Below are 17,765 nucleotides of genomic sequence, written 5' to 3'. Positions count from 1 at the left end.
ATATATATATATATATTTGTTACTACTATTTTGAATGTAGGAAGTGGTTCACAAAGGCAAAAGTACATAAAGCCCACAAAAATCATGATGCAGCCCTGCTTCCAGGGGCGTATTTTCAGTATACAGTGAAAACATGTGAAAAACTTTCAGTTTTAGGTATCATATTCTTGCAACTTGTCATTTTTGAGAACTGGGGTCTTCGGATTCTGAGGGAATGAATTCCAGAATTTCATACATCCTTAAAAGGATAGATTTGTAGGACAGAGACCCCTGCTGATCACACTGCAGGAGCCACTGTGTAGGGCAACTTATGTTAACAGTAACTTGCTCACTCACAAGCCATTGCTTCTACCCCTAACTTCTGCAACCAATATTTACGGAGACTGATGAGCCCTCTCACATGAGTCTGTCTGTTGAACGATATAATCTTAGATCTTGGAGCAACATTTGGGCCTACTGAGCCCAAAGCTCCACCAATGCAAGAGTACCTTTGTCACCCCTCAGCATCAATTTGAGCACATCCTGATGCTCCACTTGAGAGCTTCAAAGCAGTTTCCTTTGTGTTATTGTCTTGTAAAGATACTCCAAATGTAAGAAAATACAGAGATACACAGGTTGCTGGTGATACATTAGGAGGATCCCAGAATGAGCATACCACTCAACACCATGAGTCAGTGATGGTGGATGAGCTACATATTGTGGGCAGTACCCACAAGGACCATTGTCGTCTCATCATCCTCAGGGCTAAGTTCCAGACCATTGTCCACCACTCTGTGGAGGGTGCTATAGTGTTGCTGGCTTTGGTGGAAAGAATGCAGCTCTGAAGCAGCCTCCCAGGCAGCAAACGTAGGCATGGGAAAAGGATCTGGCCTCTTGTTTTCAAAAAAACATTTCAGGTTCCTCTCGCTCAGCTTGTTGGCATAGTCCAGAAATGTATTTTCCAACTGCTCCTTCTCCTTTTGTGCATATGTCTTCCAAAAACTCAGCTGAAGGTAGCTAACTTTAGAACGGCAGCGAGCATAACATGTGGTGAGTAGAGAGAAGAAAGATGCTGAACAAATCAGGCACCATCCTAGAATCTGAAGAAGAAAGAAATATTGAGTACAGGTAAAAGCAAAGTCATTTAGGTAGCCGGGGTATTATTGAGAAGTGTATAGCTAAATTATTACCACAGTCTTTGGCATACCTCACTTGAAATCATTCATCTCAATTTTTAAACACTTTAAACTCACTTTTTGAATTTATTAGGTAAACTAAAAATAAAGTTAGGGTTTACCTAATCTCTATTCTCCTCCCCAACATTGCTGGTGCAAAGAGATAATCAGAAGGCAGGCAGATGGAAAAGAGTACGAAGTATAGATTACATAAGACTTACAGAAATCAAGCTCAAATAGTGTTAGCTCTGAGAGGAAAATATTCTGTGCACAAGTAAATGTGGTCATTTGAGCAAATGACCAGCTCTTCAGCCAGGCATTTTTAGGCATTGATACATGTATATAAATGGCTAGTGACTAATTTTTTTCTGTCATTACTCACTGTCCATGGAAAAGGGAGACAGATGATACAATCAGGAAGCTGAAGCTGTAAGAATTTAAAGGCTGAGAAAAAATTAGGATCATTAAAACCTTGAAAATGATTTGTCTTGATTTTTGGTAATTAGAAAAAACAAACTCTTTCCTGAATATGAAATGGTTCAGCTTTTCTCCCCTGGATCTTAAAAGCAAAAGTTTAAATAGCTCAAATTATCTTCTAACTTTTTTGGCTCTAATTCTGTTTTCACAGAATTTTTGTTAATTTTATGTTTGGAAAACTAACATCTTTTTCAAAGTGTCTCTTGACATTTAGTTTAAATGATCTTTAATATTCTTTAGCAAATGAGCCTATTTGAAAATAGAAATAATAATCTACAAATGAACCCATTCAGACCATAACAAAACCACAAATAAGCTTTATATCAGTGGTTCCCAATCTTTGGCTCAGATATAGAGTGTTTGTGAAGGGTCTCAACCTCTGCACCAATGCCAACACTGGACAGGCAATACTCAGGTTTAAATCTAAACTTTCCCCTTACTATGCATATTCTTTGTATCTCAGTTTCTTCACTTGTGAAACAGGGGTTACTCACCTTGAAGGGCAATTTGGTGGACCTAATGAAATGATACTGGACATATGTATTCATTAAGTTTTAGCTAATATTATATGCTGCTATTCTTCAAATGTATATGCACTTATGTAAATGTATTACTGAACTCATAATATCTTTCTGTACTTATAATTAATGAGTGAGGCACAACTTCCATCATGTGAAAGTCCTTGAATGGCTTGTGGTTGGCTACCTTATATCTTCCTCTTTCCTTCATCGTCTATCTTCCTCTTTTTCCACAGCTGAGGCTTCTGTACGCCATCTCATCTCAGTATCTGAGCCTGTTCCAGCCGAATTATAAACTATTCCATCAGCTTCAGGTCCCCTTCCCCGTTTCACATGACCTTTGCATTGACCGATGCTTTCCCTCAATTCACAGTACCCAGAGTCAAACTAGAGCTTGGTGGATGCTTCCATACCAGCCCTCAATAGTGTCTTATTTTGCATGTGTCCTCCCCCAAACCCTGGCAGTTTTCCTCATTGACTTGGAACACCTACTGTGTACCAGAAGCTTTATGCCCATTTGTGTCTATCATCTCTAAATCTTCCAACAACTCTCCAAAGTAAGTGATATTACCACTAACTATGAGAAAACTGGGACTCAAAGAGGTTGAACCACTAGTTCTAGGTCACATAGCTGGTGATTGGTAGCATCAGCATACAAACCCAACGCCAGACAATTCCAAGACTCTTTCCACTACTCCATTCTATCTTCCTTAAGAATAGAGAGTCATCCAGCTAGATTTTTTATCTGCCCCACCCATGGATGAATGTTCTTTTCCACCTCCAGGCACATGTACAACTATTGTTGGTCTGGACTATATGTTGCCTCCTGCCTATCTGAACCTCTGTAGTCAGCACCTGCTATTGATACAACTCCTCTTGCCCACATTCCTTATGCATCTTCCCACAGGAATCAGCCCCAGGTCCTTCTCATTCTGATGAAGAATCAGCAGGTCAGTGTGCTCAGCCTAAGCTATGACATGATGTGCATGGTTTCCTTGTGACTGTGTTTAGAGAGGAGAAGCTCACACAATGATAAATGTTCGGGCCTGCCACTGACTGAATGGAGCCTGGTGCCTGAGGACATATACCATAAATCAATCATTCTGTCATAAGAGTTGTAAGTTATACCCTTCTTCAATAAAAGACACAAGACATTTGGGAGCCTGATATGTTTTATCTAAGATGTGCTTTATGCATTAAAGAAAAGATTTTGTTTTGGAGTATTTTTTGACTTATCAATTTATGAAGAGTATGACTTTACTGCCAACCGGCTTTGGAGTGTATGATTTTAAAAACAGATTTTGCCTTGATGTGTTTTTACCAAGGCAAATCCTTGTTGAAAAAGTAAAATAATGCTATTTCTGTGCCTTTATTCTGAAACAGATAGCATTCCTGACAATTTGTGGATCTGCTTATCAACTCTTACCACTTGTTTTGCTTTTGAGAATGCAATTCTTACTACCTATAAATGGGAAGTCAGTCCTTCCTAATGCTGTACATCTGGATTTGTGTTCATGTGCCTGGAGGAATGACAGGCTACTTCCCTGCATCAATTAGGTAAAGATATGATTTCCTTCTGTTAAACAAAACAATGCCCAAATCTTGAGCTTCTGAAGTAATTAAGAACCCCTTTAGCTGTATAGCACAAAGAATATAAAACATAATCTCCCTAGAGAGTATGGTCACTTTTTCACAGAAGGCTATTTAAAAACTGCTGATTCCTACCGTACAAGGGAAATTCTTCTCAATCTTGACAATATTTATACACAGAGATAGCAGTTGCCAGAAATCATTCAAGAGAATCTCCACACTAATTATATGACATGCAACTTTGAAAAGTAATAACTCATTTCATTCAGCTACATTTTAATAGATGAATAATATATGTGTGTGTTTGAGAAACCAACTTGAATGTAAATAATTGATAGAAGGCAGTAATTTCTAATTACAGCTCTGCCATTAACACTCAATTCATGATTTAGTGTTAGGCATTATTCATTTACAAGGTCGACCCAGAGAGACTGTTTTAAAGTACTTAAGTATTTACATATGGACAATCCAGTGGATACTTTCTTTTCAGAACCAGAAAAGAGATAATCCAGTCAGCAACTTTACTGAGCCATCCAGCCTTTCAAAAGCTTTTCCTGAGATAATCTCAATGCTGCATCATGTTTCAGTTTCCATTTACTTTCAAAATATTCTGACAGGACACAGACAGCCCTGGCTGAAAGGAGCACAGAGAGAATACTTCAAGCTCAGGCTGAGAGAAAAAGGCGAGTTTGTCTTTTCTTACCTGAGACTGGGCCTGAAGGGAGAGTTTCAGTTCTTCATTGACGGTAGGTAGCATGCTAGTTTTGCCACAAGATACTTTGTGAAGTTCTTCCCAGCACTCTTTGGGCTTACCCTTGCAAATCAGTTCCAGGAGTCCTGAACTTCTCGTCCCGCTCATGGCACATTCATAGAAAGTTCCATTGAGCAGAGCCACAGAAAGCCACATCACTGGAGCCACCAATGAGCTCAGAGTGATCTGGCCAAGGACGTAGAAGAAACGGCAGCTGTGGCCTCTGGGAAAGATTTTCCTGGGATTCACACAGCAGCCTGTGAAGAGTCTCCACGACCTATTGTTCAGAAAGAATCCCAGGATCAGTAACACCCAGGCAGGAGCAAAGAGGAAAACCAGCCCATAGGTCATATTCTCAGTGCTGCAGGGGCACTTAAAAGCCACAACAGAAAAGAGACGCTCACTTCCCACGGTCAGCAGAGCCATGAAGCTGTAGCCAATAACAGTTTTCTGATTAAGGAAGAATTTTAAAATGCCCTGAAAAGCATCCATGTTGGAGATGCACAGAGGGAAAATGCTGTGCCTTTGTTATTGGCAGAGCAGCTGTGGCAGTGGCCGAGGGTGGAGCTCTTTCTTCATCAGAAACAACAGTCCTTCTTCTCAGACTGAACTAAGCCAGATAAGGAAACAATGTCATTCCTTAGGAGTGAATATTTCTCAACATGTTTAGATAATGCCTCCTACTGGTGGAAATTGGGCTGTGATACTGCAGCCTAAATGCTGAGAATAAATTCAAAGTGCACAGGCTCCGTTTTAACCTTCTTTCCATGTGGTTTGGATTGAAAATCAGAAAAGAAATTCTCACTCGTACAAATAATAGTCTAGGATTTTTCCAGTGTAAGGAATCAACATTAACAGAAAGAGGTTTCAGCCGACAAATCAAATCTCCAAACCTAGAATTTTATGAATTTTTTCTCTTCCTATGACTTGAGATTTGGAAGACAGGGATTTGCTGTCTTTTTTCATATATATAAATACATATGAAAATTTTATATATATATATCAATAGCTTTTGGAGTACAAGTGGGTTTTGGTTACATGGTTGAAATATATGTATAAATACACATATTTATATATGAGATTTTAGTGCACCCATCACCGGATATGTATGTGTACCCAATATGTATTTTTTCATCCCTCACCCCCTTCCCACTCTCCCTCTTTCTGAGTCTCCAAAGTCCATTATACCACTCCATAAGCCTTTATGTACCCATAGCTTAATTTCCACTTATAAGTGAGAACTACAGTTTTTGGTTTTCCATTGCTGAGTTACTTCGCTTGGAATAACAGCCTCTAGCTCCATCAAGTTGCTGCAAAAGACATTATTTCATTCTTTTTTATGACTGAGTAGTATTCCATGGTATATATACACCACAGTTTCTTTATCTATTCATCAGTTGATGGGTGCTTAGATTGGTTTCATATCTTTGCAATTGTGAATTGTGTTGCAATAAATATACATGTGCAGGTGTTTTTTTTTAATATATAATGACTTCTTTTTCTTTGGATAGATACCCAGTAGTGGGATTGCTGGACTGAATAGTAGATCTACTTTTAGTACTTAAAGTTCTTTCTTTAAGAACGAAAGAAAGGTGCCGTGGTTCATGTCTGTAATCCTAGCATTTTGGGAGGTCGAGGCAGGTAGATTGCTTGAGCCAAGGAGTTCGAGACCAGCCTAGGCAACATGGTGAATCTCCATCTCTACAAAAAAATACCAAAAAAAAATTAGCCAGGCTCGGTGGCATGCACCTGTAGTCCCAGCTACTCAGGAGGCAGAGATGGGAGGATTGCTTGAGCCCAGGAGGCTGAGGTTGTGGTGAGCCAAATCATGCCACTGCATTCCAGTCTGGGTGACAGAGCAAGACCCTGTCTCATAAATAAATACATAGAAGGAAAGAAAGAAATCTCCATACTGTTTTTTATGGAGGTTTTACTAATTTACATTCCTACCAGCATTCTACAAGCATTCTGTTTTCACAAAATTCATACCAATATCTATTGTTTTTGCCTTTTTGGTAATAGCCATTATTACTGGAATAAGGCGGTACCTCATTGTGGTTTTAGTTTACATTTCCCTAATGATTAGTGATGTTGAGCATTTTTTCATATGTTTGCTGTCCATTTGTATATCTTCTTTTGAGAAATGTCTATTGATGTCATTTGCTCACTTTTTGATGGGATTATTTGTTTTCTTCTTGCTGATTTTTTGAGTTCCTTATAGATACTGGATATTAGTCCTTTGTCGGATGCATAGTTTACAAATATCTTCTCCCATTTTGTGGGTTGCCTGTTTACTCTGATGTTTATTTCTTTTGCTGTGCAGAAGCTTTTTAGTTTAATTAGATCCCATTTATTTATTTTTGGTTTTGTTGCATTTGCTTTTTGGGTCTTAATCATAAATTCTTTGCCTAGGCCAATGTCCAGAAGAGTTTTTATTAGGTTTTCTTCTAGAAATTTTATGGTTTCACATCTTAGATATAAGTGTTTGATTCATCTTGAGTTGATTTTTGTATATGGTGAGTGACAGGGATCCAGCTTCATTCCTCTACATGTTGCTATCCTGTTTTCCAAGCACCTTTTAATGGATACAGTGTCCTTTCCCCAGTTTATGTTTTTGTATGCTTTGTCAAAGATCAATTGGTTCTGAGTTCTCTATTCTGTCCCATTGGTCTATGTATCTACTTTTGTACCAGTACTATGCTGTTTTGATAACTATACCTTTGTAGTATAATTTGAAGTCAGGTAATATGATGCCTCCAGATTTATTCTTTTTGCTTAGTATTGCTTTGGCTGTTGGGGCTCTTTTTTTTGCTTCCATATAAATTTTAGGATTGTTTTTTCTAATTCTGTGAAAAATGATGTTGGTATTTTGATAGGAATTGCACTGAATCTGTAGATTGCTTTGGGAAGTATGGTTATTTTCACAATATTGATTCTTCCAATCCAGGAGCATGGCATATATTTCCCTGTGTTTGTGTCATCTATGACTTCTTTCAGCTGCGTTTTATAGTTCTCCTTATAGAGATCTTCCACCTCTTTGATTAAGTATATTCGTCGGTGGGTTTTTTTTTTTTTTTTTGCAACTCTTATAAAAGGGATTGAGTTCTTGATTTGGCTCTCAGCTTGGTTGTTGTTGGTGTATAGCAGGGCTACTGATTTGGGTACCTTAGTTTTGTAAACTAAGACTTTACTAAATTCATTTATCAAATCTAACAGTCTTTTGGAGGAGTCTTTAGGGTTTTCTAGATATGTGATTATCCTGACAAACGGAGATAGTTTGACTTCCTCTTTTCTAATTTGGATGCCCTTTATTTCTTTCTCTTGCCTGATTGCTGTGGATGGGATTTCTATTAACAGCACTGTGTTGAATAGAAGTGGTGAAAGTAGGCATCCCTGTCTTGTTCCACTTCTTAGGGGGAATGCCTTCAACTTTCCCCCTTTCATTTTTTATCTTCCTAAACTGGCTAGTGTTAGAGATCCAATTTTGGGATTTGGAATATGTGCATTTTACATGGGAAAGTTTAGGGAGAGTTTGAGTTTTGAAGGAATGTCAAAATGAGAAGAGTCCTCATCATTTCTTTCCTAGGCTTACTGTAATAGTAACCTTTTGATTAGTATCTCAGCCCTTGACCTCACGCTCACTCCTATCCATAACCCTAAATCCATCCTCTATGCTGACAAGAAAAGGATCCCTCTAAAACTGAAATTGAATTCTGCATTAGCCAGTTCACACCTTTGGGGCTCACAACTGCTCACAAGTTGATAGATGTAGAGCTTCCCTGAACCCCATCATGGTATTTTATGCTCATGACATGTTCCCACTACCTAGAATGTCTTTGTCACTTCCCTCCAGACCCCTAGTCTTGTCTACCTGGCAAACATTCAGTCAATAGATGCCCATTCTATAATTTGTCTTGCAAATGGCTATTGAACTCCCACTGTGTGCCAGGTACTGTGCCAGACTGGCGGTGCTCAAGAATTTTCTGTTGAATAAATGAAGAATGAATAAGGAATCTCCTAGTCCTTCTGATTATAAGTAATTTAAGAAAATTGCTTCCATTTCTCTCCTACACAGCTCTCAACTTAAAAAATTAATTAATTTCTGCACTTGAAAGATGGCAACATATCAAGCTGACAAAATTTCATTAATAAACTTCAAAGTCCAGGCCTGTGTATTTTGTGAAAAGAAATTGCCTTGGACTAGGAGCCAAGGAATTAAGTTATAGCATAGTCTTGGCAGTGTCATTTGACTTCTCTGAACACCAGTTTACTTATTTTTGAAACTAAGGCCTTAAAAGACACAGTCTGCAAGATTTCTTCCATTTCCACATTGTAAAATTCTTCAAGCACTGTAAAACAGCAGATGTTTTTGCGAAGTTACTTTATAATTCATTTATGCGCCTGCCACCACTACCACTTGCTCCTTAGAGACTTGTCTTCGATAGTAGTGTAGTCCCCTGTTACCCACAGGGGATACCTGCTACCAAGATCCCCATTAGGGGATACCTGCAACCAAGACCCACAGGGGATACCTGCAACCAAGACCCCCAAACTGCAGAGAGTACCAAACCCGTATATATTATGTTTTTTTTAAATCTGCCAACTGAGGCAGTTAATAAGTGACCCAAGGGCAGGTCATAGCATAAACAGTGTGAATATACTGAACAAAGGGATGATTCACGTTCTGGGCAGTATGGAGTACGGACAGTGAGAGGTTTCATCACACTGCTCAGAAGCACAATTTAAAACTTATGAATTATATACTTCTAGAATTTTCTATCTAACATTTTCAAATTATCTTGACCACAGGTAACTGAGACCACAGATAATGGCCAGCTACTCCAAAATTGTTCCCTCCACTTCCCAAAATGTATTCTTGGGTCTAATCTGCCCCTAGCATCCTCTGCTTTGACTGTCACCACATTGTTGTGGCAAATGTGTCCTGGGTCCCTTCTAGTCCAGGGTTTTATACTTTGCTAGTATCAGTGTGACAAATATCAGCTGATATGTTGATGATTAATAATATTTTAATTTCTTACTCCCCTAAAGGAGATATATCTTTTAAAAAGATTTTGAAAATAATGATTTAATGTAATTTTTTACAAACTATATTATTTCCACAGAAAATTAGCCTCTTACAATATTCTATACAATTAAAAATAGTATTTATTTCTATTTATTTATTTATTTATTTTTATACTTTAAGTTCTAGGGTACATGTGCACAACGTGCAGGTTTGTTACATAGGTATACATGTGCCATGATTGTTTGGTGCACCCATCACTTCGTCATTTACATTAGGTATTTCTCCTAAAGCTATCCCTCCCCCAGCCCCCCAGCCCGACAGGTCCCGGTGTGTGATGCTCCCCTACCTGTGTCCATGTGTTCTCATTGTTCAACTCCCACTTAGGAGTGAGAACGTGCGGTGTTTGGTTCTCTGTCCTTGTGATATCTTGTTGAGAATGACAGTTTCCAGCTTCATCCATGTCCCTGCAAATGATGTGAACTCATCCTTTTCTATGGCTGCATGGTATTCCATGGTGTATATGTGCCACATTTTCTTTATCCAGTCTATCATTGATGGACATTTGGGTTGGTTGCAAGTCTTTGCTATTGTGAATAGTGCCATAATAAACATACATGTGCATGTGTCTTTATAGTAGCATGATTTATAATCCTTCGCATATATACCCAGTAATGGGATCGCTGGGTCAAATGATATTTCTAGTTCTAGATCATTGAGGAATTGCCACACTGTCTTCCACAATTGTTGAACTAATTTACACTCCCACCAACAGTGTAAAAGTGTTCCTACTTCTCCACATCCTCTCCAGCATCTGTTGTTTCCTGACTTTTTGATGATAGCCATTCTAACTGGCAAGAGATGGTATTTCATTGTGGTTTTGATTTGCATTTCTCTGATGAACAGTGATGATGGGCATTTTTTCACGTCTGTTGGCTGCATAAATGTCTTTTTTTGAGAAGTGTCTGTTCATATCCTTTGCTCACTTTTTGATGGGGTTGTTTTTTCCTTGTACATTTATTTAAGTTCTTTGTAGACTCTGGATATTAACCCTTTGTCCGATGGGTAGATTGAAAAAATTTTCTCCCATTCTGTAGGTTGCCTGCTCAGTCTGGTGATAGTTGCTTTTGCTGTGCAGATGCTCTTTAGTTTAAATAGATCCCATTTGTTTATTTTGGCTTTTGTTGCTGTTGCTTTTGGTGTTTTAGTTATGAAGTCTTTGCCCATGCCTATGTCCTGAATGGTATTGCGTAGGTTTTCTTCTAGGATTTTCATGGTTTTAGGTTTTACATTTAAGTCTTTAATCCACCTTGAGTTAGTTTTTGTATAAGGTTTAAGGAAGGGACCCAGTTTCAGCTTTCTACTTAAGGCTAGCTAGTTTTCCCAACACATTTATTAAACAGGGAATCCTTTCCCTATTTCTTGTTTTTGTCAGGTTTGTCAAAGATCAGATGGTTGTAGAGGTGTGGTGTTATTTCTGAGGCCTCTGTTCTGTTCCATTGGTCTATATATCTGTTTTGGTACCAGTACCATGCTGTTTTGGTTACTGTAACCTTGTAGTATAGTTTGAAGTCAGGTAGCGTGATGCCTCCAGCTTTGTTCTTTTTGCTTAGGATTGTCTTGGCTTTGCGGGCTCTTTTTTAGTTCCATATGAAATCTAAAGTAGTTTTTTCCAATTCTGTGAAGAAAGTCAGTGGTAGCTTGATGGGGATGGCATTGAATCTATAAATTACCTTGGGCAGTATGGCCATTTTCACGATATTGATTCTTTCTAACCATGAGCATGGAATGTTTTTCCTTTTGTTTGTGTCCTCTCTTATTTACTTTGAGCAGTGGTTTGTAATTCTCCTTGAAGAGATCCTTCACATCCCTTGTAAGTTGGATTCCTAGGTATTTTATTCACTTTGTAGGATTTGTGAATGGGAGTTCCCTCACGATTTGGCTCTCTGTTTGTCTGTTATTGGTATATAAGAATGCTTGTGATTTTTGCACATTGATTTTGTATGCTGAGACTTTGCTGAAGTTGCTTATCAGCTTAAGGAGATTTTGGGCTGAGACGATGGGGTTTTCTAGATATACAATCATGTCATCTGCAAACAGAGACAATTTGACTTCCTCTTTTCCTAACTGAATACTCTTTATTTCTTTCTCTTGCCTGATTGCCCTGGCCAGAACTTCCAATACTATGTTGAATAGGAGTGGTGAGAGAGGGCATCCTTGTCTTGTGCTGGTTTTCAAAGGGAATGCTTCCAGTTTTTGCCCATTCAATATGATATTGGCTGTGGGTTTGTCCTATATAGCTCTTATTATTTTGAGATGCGTTCCAACAATACCTAGTTTATTGAGAGTTTTTAGCATGAAGGGCTGTTGAATTTTGTTGAAGGCCTTTTCTGCATCTATTGAGATAATCATGTGGTTTTTGTCTTTGGTTCTGTTTATGTGATGGATTACATATGTTTAACCAGCTTTGCATCCCAGAGATGAAGCTGACTTGATGGTGGTGGATAAGCTTTTTGATGTGCTGCTGAATTCGGTTTGCCAGTATTTTATTGAGGATTTTTGCATCGATGTTCATCAGGGATATTGGCCTAAAATTCTGTTTTTTGTTGTGTCTCTGCTAGGCTTTGGTATCAGGATGAGGCTGGCTTCATAAAATGAGTTAGGGAGGATTCCCTCTTTTTCTGTTGATTGGAATAGTTTCAGAAGGAATAATACCAGCTTCTTTTTGTACCTCTGGGTAGAATTTGGCTGTGAATCCGTCTGGTCCTGGACTTTTTTTGGTTGGTAGGCTATTAATTATTGCCTCAATTTCAGAACATGTTATTAGTCTATTCAGAGATTCAACTGCTTCCTGGCTTAGCCTTGGGAGGGTGTATGTGTCCAGGAATTTATCCATTTCTTCTAGAGTTTCTAGTTTGTTTGCGTAGAGATGTTTATAGTATTCTCTGATGGTAGTTTGTATTTCTGTGGGATTGGTGGTGATATCCCCCTTTATCATTTTTTATTGTGTCTATTTGATGATTCTCTCTTTTCTTCTTTATTAGTCATGCTAGCAGTAGATCTATTTTGTTGATATTTTCAAAAAAACTGCTCCTGGATTCATTGATTTTTTGAAGGGTTTTTTTTTGTGTGTCTCTATCTCCTTCAGTTCTGCTCTGATCTTAGTTACTTCTTGTCTTCTACTAGCTTTTGAGTTTCTTTGCTCTTGCTTCTCTAGTTCTTTAAATTGTGATGTTAGGGTGTTAATTTTAGATCTTTTCTGCTTTGTCTTGTGGGCATTTAGTGCTATAAATTTCCCTCTACACACTGCTTTAAATGTGTCCCGGAGGTTCTGGTACATTGTGTCTTTGTTCTCATTGGTTTCTAAGAACATCTTTATTTCTGCCTTCATTTCGTTATTTACACAATAGTCATTGGAGCAGATTGTTCAGTTTCCATGTAGCTGTGCGGTTTTGAGTGAGTTTTTTACTCCTGAGTTCTAATTTGATTGCACTGTGGTCTGAGAGACAGTTTGTTATAATTTGTGTTCTTTTACATTTGCTGAGGAGGGTTTTACTTCCAGTTATGTGGTCAATGTTAGAATAAGTGCGATGTGGTGCTGAGAAGAATGTATTTCTGTTGATTTGGGGTGGAGAGTTCTATAGATGTCCATTAGGTCTACTTGGTCCAAAGCTGAGTTCAAGTCCTGGATATCCTTGTTAATTTTCTGTCTCGTTGATCTGTCTAATATTGACAGTGAGGTGTTAAAGTCTTCCATTATTATTGTGTGGAAGTCTAAGTCTCTTTGTAGATCACTCAGGACTTGCTTTATGAATCTGGATGCTCCTGTACTGGGTGCATATATATTTAGGATAGTTAGCTCTTCTTGTTGAATTGATCCCTTTACCATCATGTAATGGCCTTCTTTGTCTCTTTTGATCTTTGTTGGCTTAAAGTGTGTTTTATCAGAGATCAGGATGGCAACCCCTACTTTTTTTTTCTTTCCATTTGCTTGGTAGATCTTCCTCCATCTCTTTATTTTGAGCCTCTGTGTGTCTTTGCACATGAGATGGGTCTCCTGAATACAGCACACTGATGGGTCTTGACTCTTTATCCAATTTGCCAGTCTGTGTCTTTTAATTGGGGCATTTAGCCCATTATATTCAAGGTTAATATTGTTATGTGTGAATTTGATCCTGTCATTATGATGCTAGCTGGTTATTTTGCCCAGTAGTTGGTGCAGTTTCTTCATAGTGTCAATGGTCTTTACAATTTGGCATGTTTTTGCAGTGGCTGGTATCGGTTGTTCCTTTCCATGTTTAGTGCTTCCTTCAGGAGCTCTTGTAAGGCAGGCCTGGTGGTGACAAAATCTCTCACCATTTGCTTGTCTGAAAAGGATTTTATTTCTCCTTCACTTATGAAGCTTCATTTGGTTGGATATGAAATTCTGTGTTGAAAATTCTTTTCTTTAAGAATGTTGAATATTGGCCCCCACTCTCTTCTGGCTTGTAGTGTTTCTGCCAAGAAATCTGCTGTTAGTCTGATGGGCTTCCCTTTATGGGTAACCCAACCTTTCTCTCTGGCTGCCCTTAACATTTTTTCCTTCATTTCAACCTTGGTGAATCTGACAATTATGTGTCTTGGGGTTGATCTTCTCGAGGAGTATCTTTGTGGTGTTCTCTGTGTTTCCTGAATTTGAATGTTGACCTGCCTTGCTAGGTTGGGGAAGTTCTCCTGGATAATATCCTGAAAAGTGTTTTCTAACTTGGTTCCATTCTCCCCATCACTTTCAGGTACACTGATCAAATGTAGATTTGGTCTTTTCACATAGTCCCATATTTCTTGGAGGCTTTGTTCATTTCTTTTCACCCTTTTTTCTCTAATCTTGCCTTCTCACTTTATTTCATTAATTTGATCTTCAGTCACTGATATCCTTTTTTCCACTTGATTGAATCGGCTATTGAAGCTTGTGTATGCTTCATGAAGTTCTTGTACTGTGGTTATCAGCTCCGTCAGGTCATTTAAGCTCTTCTCTACACTGGTTATTCTAGTTAGCCATCCGTCTAACCTTTTTTCAAGGTTTTTAGCTTCCTTACAATGGATTAGAATGTGCTTCTTTAGCTCAGAGAAGTTTGTTATTACTGACCTCTGAAGCCTACTTCTGTCAACTTGTCAAATTCATTCTCCATCCAGTTTTGTTCCCTTGCTGGCAAAGAGTTGTGTTCTTTTGGAGGAGAAGAGGTGTTCTGGTTTTTGGAATTTTCAGGTTTTCTGCTCTGGTTTCTCCCCATGTTTGTGGTTTTATCTACCTTTGGTCTTTGATGTTGGTGACCTATGGATGGGGTTTGGTGTGGATGTCCTTTTTGTTGATGTTGATGCTATTCCTTTCTGTTCGTTAGTTTTCCTTCTAACAGACAGGCCCCTCAGCTGCAGGTCTGTTGGAGTTTTCTGGAGGTCCACTCCAGACTCTGTTTGCCTGGGTATCACCAGTGGAGGCTGCAGACCAGCAGATATTGCTGCCTGATCCTTCCTCTGGAAGCTTTGTCCCAGAGGGGCACCTGCCTGTATGAGGTGTCTGTCAGCTCCTACGGGGAGGTGTCTCCCAGTCAGGCTACATGGGGGTCAGGGACCCACTTGAAGAGGCAGTCTGTCTGTTATCGGAGCTCGAACACCATGCTGGGAGAACCACTGCTCTCTTCAGAGCTGTCAGGCAGGAACGTTTAAGTCTGCAGAAGTTTTCTGCTGACTTTTGTTCAGATATGCCCTGCCCCCAGAGGTGGAATCTAAGGAGGCAGTAGGCCTTGCTGTGCTGCGGTGGGCTCCACCCAGTTCAAGCTTCCCTGCCTTTTTATTTACACTGTGAGCATAGAACCGCCTACTCAAACCTCAGCAATGGCAGACACCCCTCCCCCTGCCAAGCTTCAGCATCTCAGGTCAATCTCAGGCTTCTGTGCTAGCAGTGAGCAAGGCTCCATGGGCGTGGGACCTGCTGAGCCAGGCACAGGCTTGGGAGGGAATCGCCTGTTCCTGCAGATGCGAAGACTATGAGAAAAGCTCAGTATTTGGGCAGAAGTGTACAGTTCCTCCAAGTACAGTTACTCATGGCTTCCCTTGGCTAGGAAAGGGAAATTCCCTGATCCCTTGCGCTTCCCACTTGAGGCGATGCCCTGCCCTGCTTCAGCTCACTCTCCGTGGGCCGCACACACTGTCCAACCAGTCCCAATGAGATGAACCAGGTACCTCAGTTGGAAATGCAGAAATCACCCATCTTCTCCACTGATCTCGCTGGGAGCTATAGACCAGAGCTGTTCCTATTTGGCAATTTTGGAAGTGACTCACAAGTAAAAATATTTAAAAATTTCACATCATAGGATCAATAAATTGCAAAGCTAAGGGTGAAGCCGGACTTTCTGACTATAGACTCCATGTGCTTAACCGTTGTGCTGCAATGCCTAGAACTGGGTATTTGTTTAGTCTGCTAATAGTTATTTGTTCTAGACCAAATTTTAGTAATTTTGTTCTCTTCTTATCAGGTTGCTTTCAAGATGTACCTGGGAATTACACCAAGTGTGACCTGTAACAATTCAAGCAAAAATGAATTTTCACTGATTCTAGACAAGAATCCTCTGGTGGAGTTTGTGGAAGAGCTCCCTGCTGGGCGATCTTCTCTGTGCTACTGCAACTTGCTCTGTGGGATTATCAGAGGTGCCTTGGAAATGGTAAAGTTGAATAAGTGAAGAATGAATGAAGAATCTCTTAGTCCTTCTAAGACTAAAATAAGATAACCAATATACATAATTCATTTTGCTGGGTATATTGGTTATCTAATGGTGTGTTACAAATTACCCCCAAAATGTAGCAGCTTAAAAAAACAAACATTTATTATCTCACACAGTTTCTGAGGATCAGAAATCTGGGAGCAGCTTAGCTAAGTGGTTGTCAATCAGAGTCTTTCATGGCTTAATACACATGCAGTCAAGCTGCTGGCCAGGGCTGCAACCTCTGGCGACTTGACTGAGGCTGGAGAATCTACTTCCAAGTTCATTCACACAGCCCCAGTGCCTTGCTGGCAGTTGGCAGGAGGCTTCATGAAGTTCCTGGCCACATGGACCTCTTTGTAGATCTAATCACAACATGGCCACTTATGCTGCCAACCCTGGTGCCGTGTAGGAGGGTGCTACCTGAGGGTGTGAATAACAGGAGGCAGGGATCATTGGCCATTGTGGAGGCTGGATTTTACACCTGAATTATTCATTGGTTTAACTGAAACAGTTATTAGTATCTTCTAAGTGTCAGGCACTGAGTATACACAGATGAACAAGACATAGTTGCTGCCTTTAAAGAATCTTCTGTCTAATGGAAAAGTCAGATGTATAAAGAAGTATAATTAAGGCTATGAGAGGACCTGTGGCAGGAAAAACTTGTAGACTTCCTAGGGAAACACTAAACTGGCTTTTGAAGGAAAAATAGGAGTTAGATAAAAGCCTTGGGTAAGAGGAGCAGGAGAAAAATAATATAACAGGTAGAAGAATCAGCATGTCCAAAGGTACAAAAAGAGTGTTTCACTCAAGGAACAAAGAACTTGAATTAGTTCAGTATGACTGACATATAAATTGGGAGACAGATTGTCATGAGAAAGGAGGCTTAAATTCTTTACAGAAGCCTGATTTTAAGAAAAGGGATTCATATGACAAGCTTGGAAATTCAGATTTTTATATTGAAAGCAACAGAAATCAATATAGGTTTATAAACAGTAGAATAATATTTTGAAATTTGTGTTTTAGGAATTTCATTTCTTTATCAGCCAAATGAAAGTATATCAGAGGGAACAATGCTGAAGGAAAGGATTAGGGCACTTTGGAAGTTATGATGGTAACCTCAGGTAAAACGAGAACAAAACCCTGACTGCAGGAATGGGGAGAGGAAGACCATTTGAACAACATCAAAAAGATGGAACAGGTTATGGACTAGTTTATGAACTGGCTGAAAGGAATGAAATTGAGAAAAAGATTCAAGAATGATTTGTAAGTTTCTGAGAAACCTGTAGAGATGGTTGTACTATTAAACCAAGAGGAACAAAATCAAGAGGAGTACATCTGGGCTTGGTAGAGACAAAGTGAGGAGTTTGATTTTGAGCCTGCTGGAGTTGAGGTGTTTAACACACGCAAGTGAGGCTTTCCAGCAAGCAGTTGTTTATCCCTGTCTGGAGATCACAGAGAGACGTGGATTGAAGAAGCATTAGAATAGGAAAAGAATGCCTAGGCAGAGTCTGT

At 39.4% G+C, this 17,765-nt stretch overlaps 2 protein-coding genes and 1 long non-coding RNA gene across 3 annotated transcripts in view; 2 read left to right on the top strand and 1 right to left on the bottom strand.

The window, feature by feature from the left end:
• TRAPPC3L (trafficking protein particle complex subunit 3L) overlaps positions 1 to 17,765 on the top strand; it is a 50,784-nt gene that overhangs the window by 29,080 nt on the left and 3,939 nt on the right. The window contains exon 4 of the mRNA XM_004044573.5: positions 16,026 to 16,211. Coding sequence (XP_004044621.4) covers positions 16,026 to 16,211 — 186 coding nt within the window. The remainder of the gene's footprint in view (positions 1 to 16,025; positions 16,212 to 17,765) is intronic.
• CALHM5 (calcium homeostasis modulator family member 5) lies at positions 8 to 5,083 on the bottom strand. Its single transcript, XM_004044578.5, has 2 exons — positions 4,443 to 5,083; positions 8 to 1,079 (listed from the first exon to the last, which is right to left on the bottom strand). Exons 1-2 carry the CDS (start codon positions 4,980 to 4,982, stop codon positions 690 to 692), a joined length of 930 nt encoding a protein of 309 aa, XP_004044626.1. The 5' UTR covers positions 4,983 to 5,083; the 3' UTR covers positions 8 to 689.
• Positions 960 to 3,305, top strand: LOC129534506 (uncharacterized). Its single transcript, XR_008681121.1, has 2 exons — positions 960 to 1,107; positions 3,057 to 3,305. It is a non-coding gene; the product is annotated as an uncharacterized lncRNA (long non-coding RNA).

Source organism: Gorilla gorilla, chromosome 5 (assembly GCF_029281585.2).
Source record: "Gorilla gorilla gorilla isolate KB3781 chromosome 5, NHGRI_mGorGor1-v2.1_pri, whole genome shotgun sequence".
Classification (NCBI taxonomy): Eukaryota; Metazoa; Chordata; class Mammalia; order Primates; family Hominidae; genus Gorilla; species Gorilla gorilla.
The sequence above is the reverse complement of the archived record's forward strand: the minus strand, read 5'-3'. Positions and strand labels throughout refer to the sequence as shown.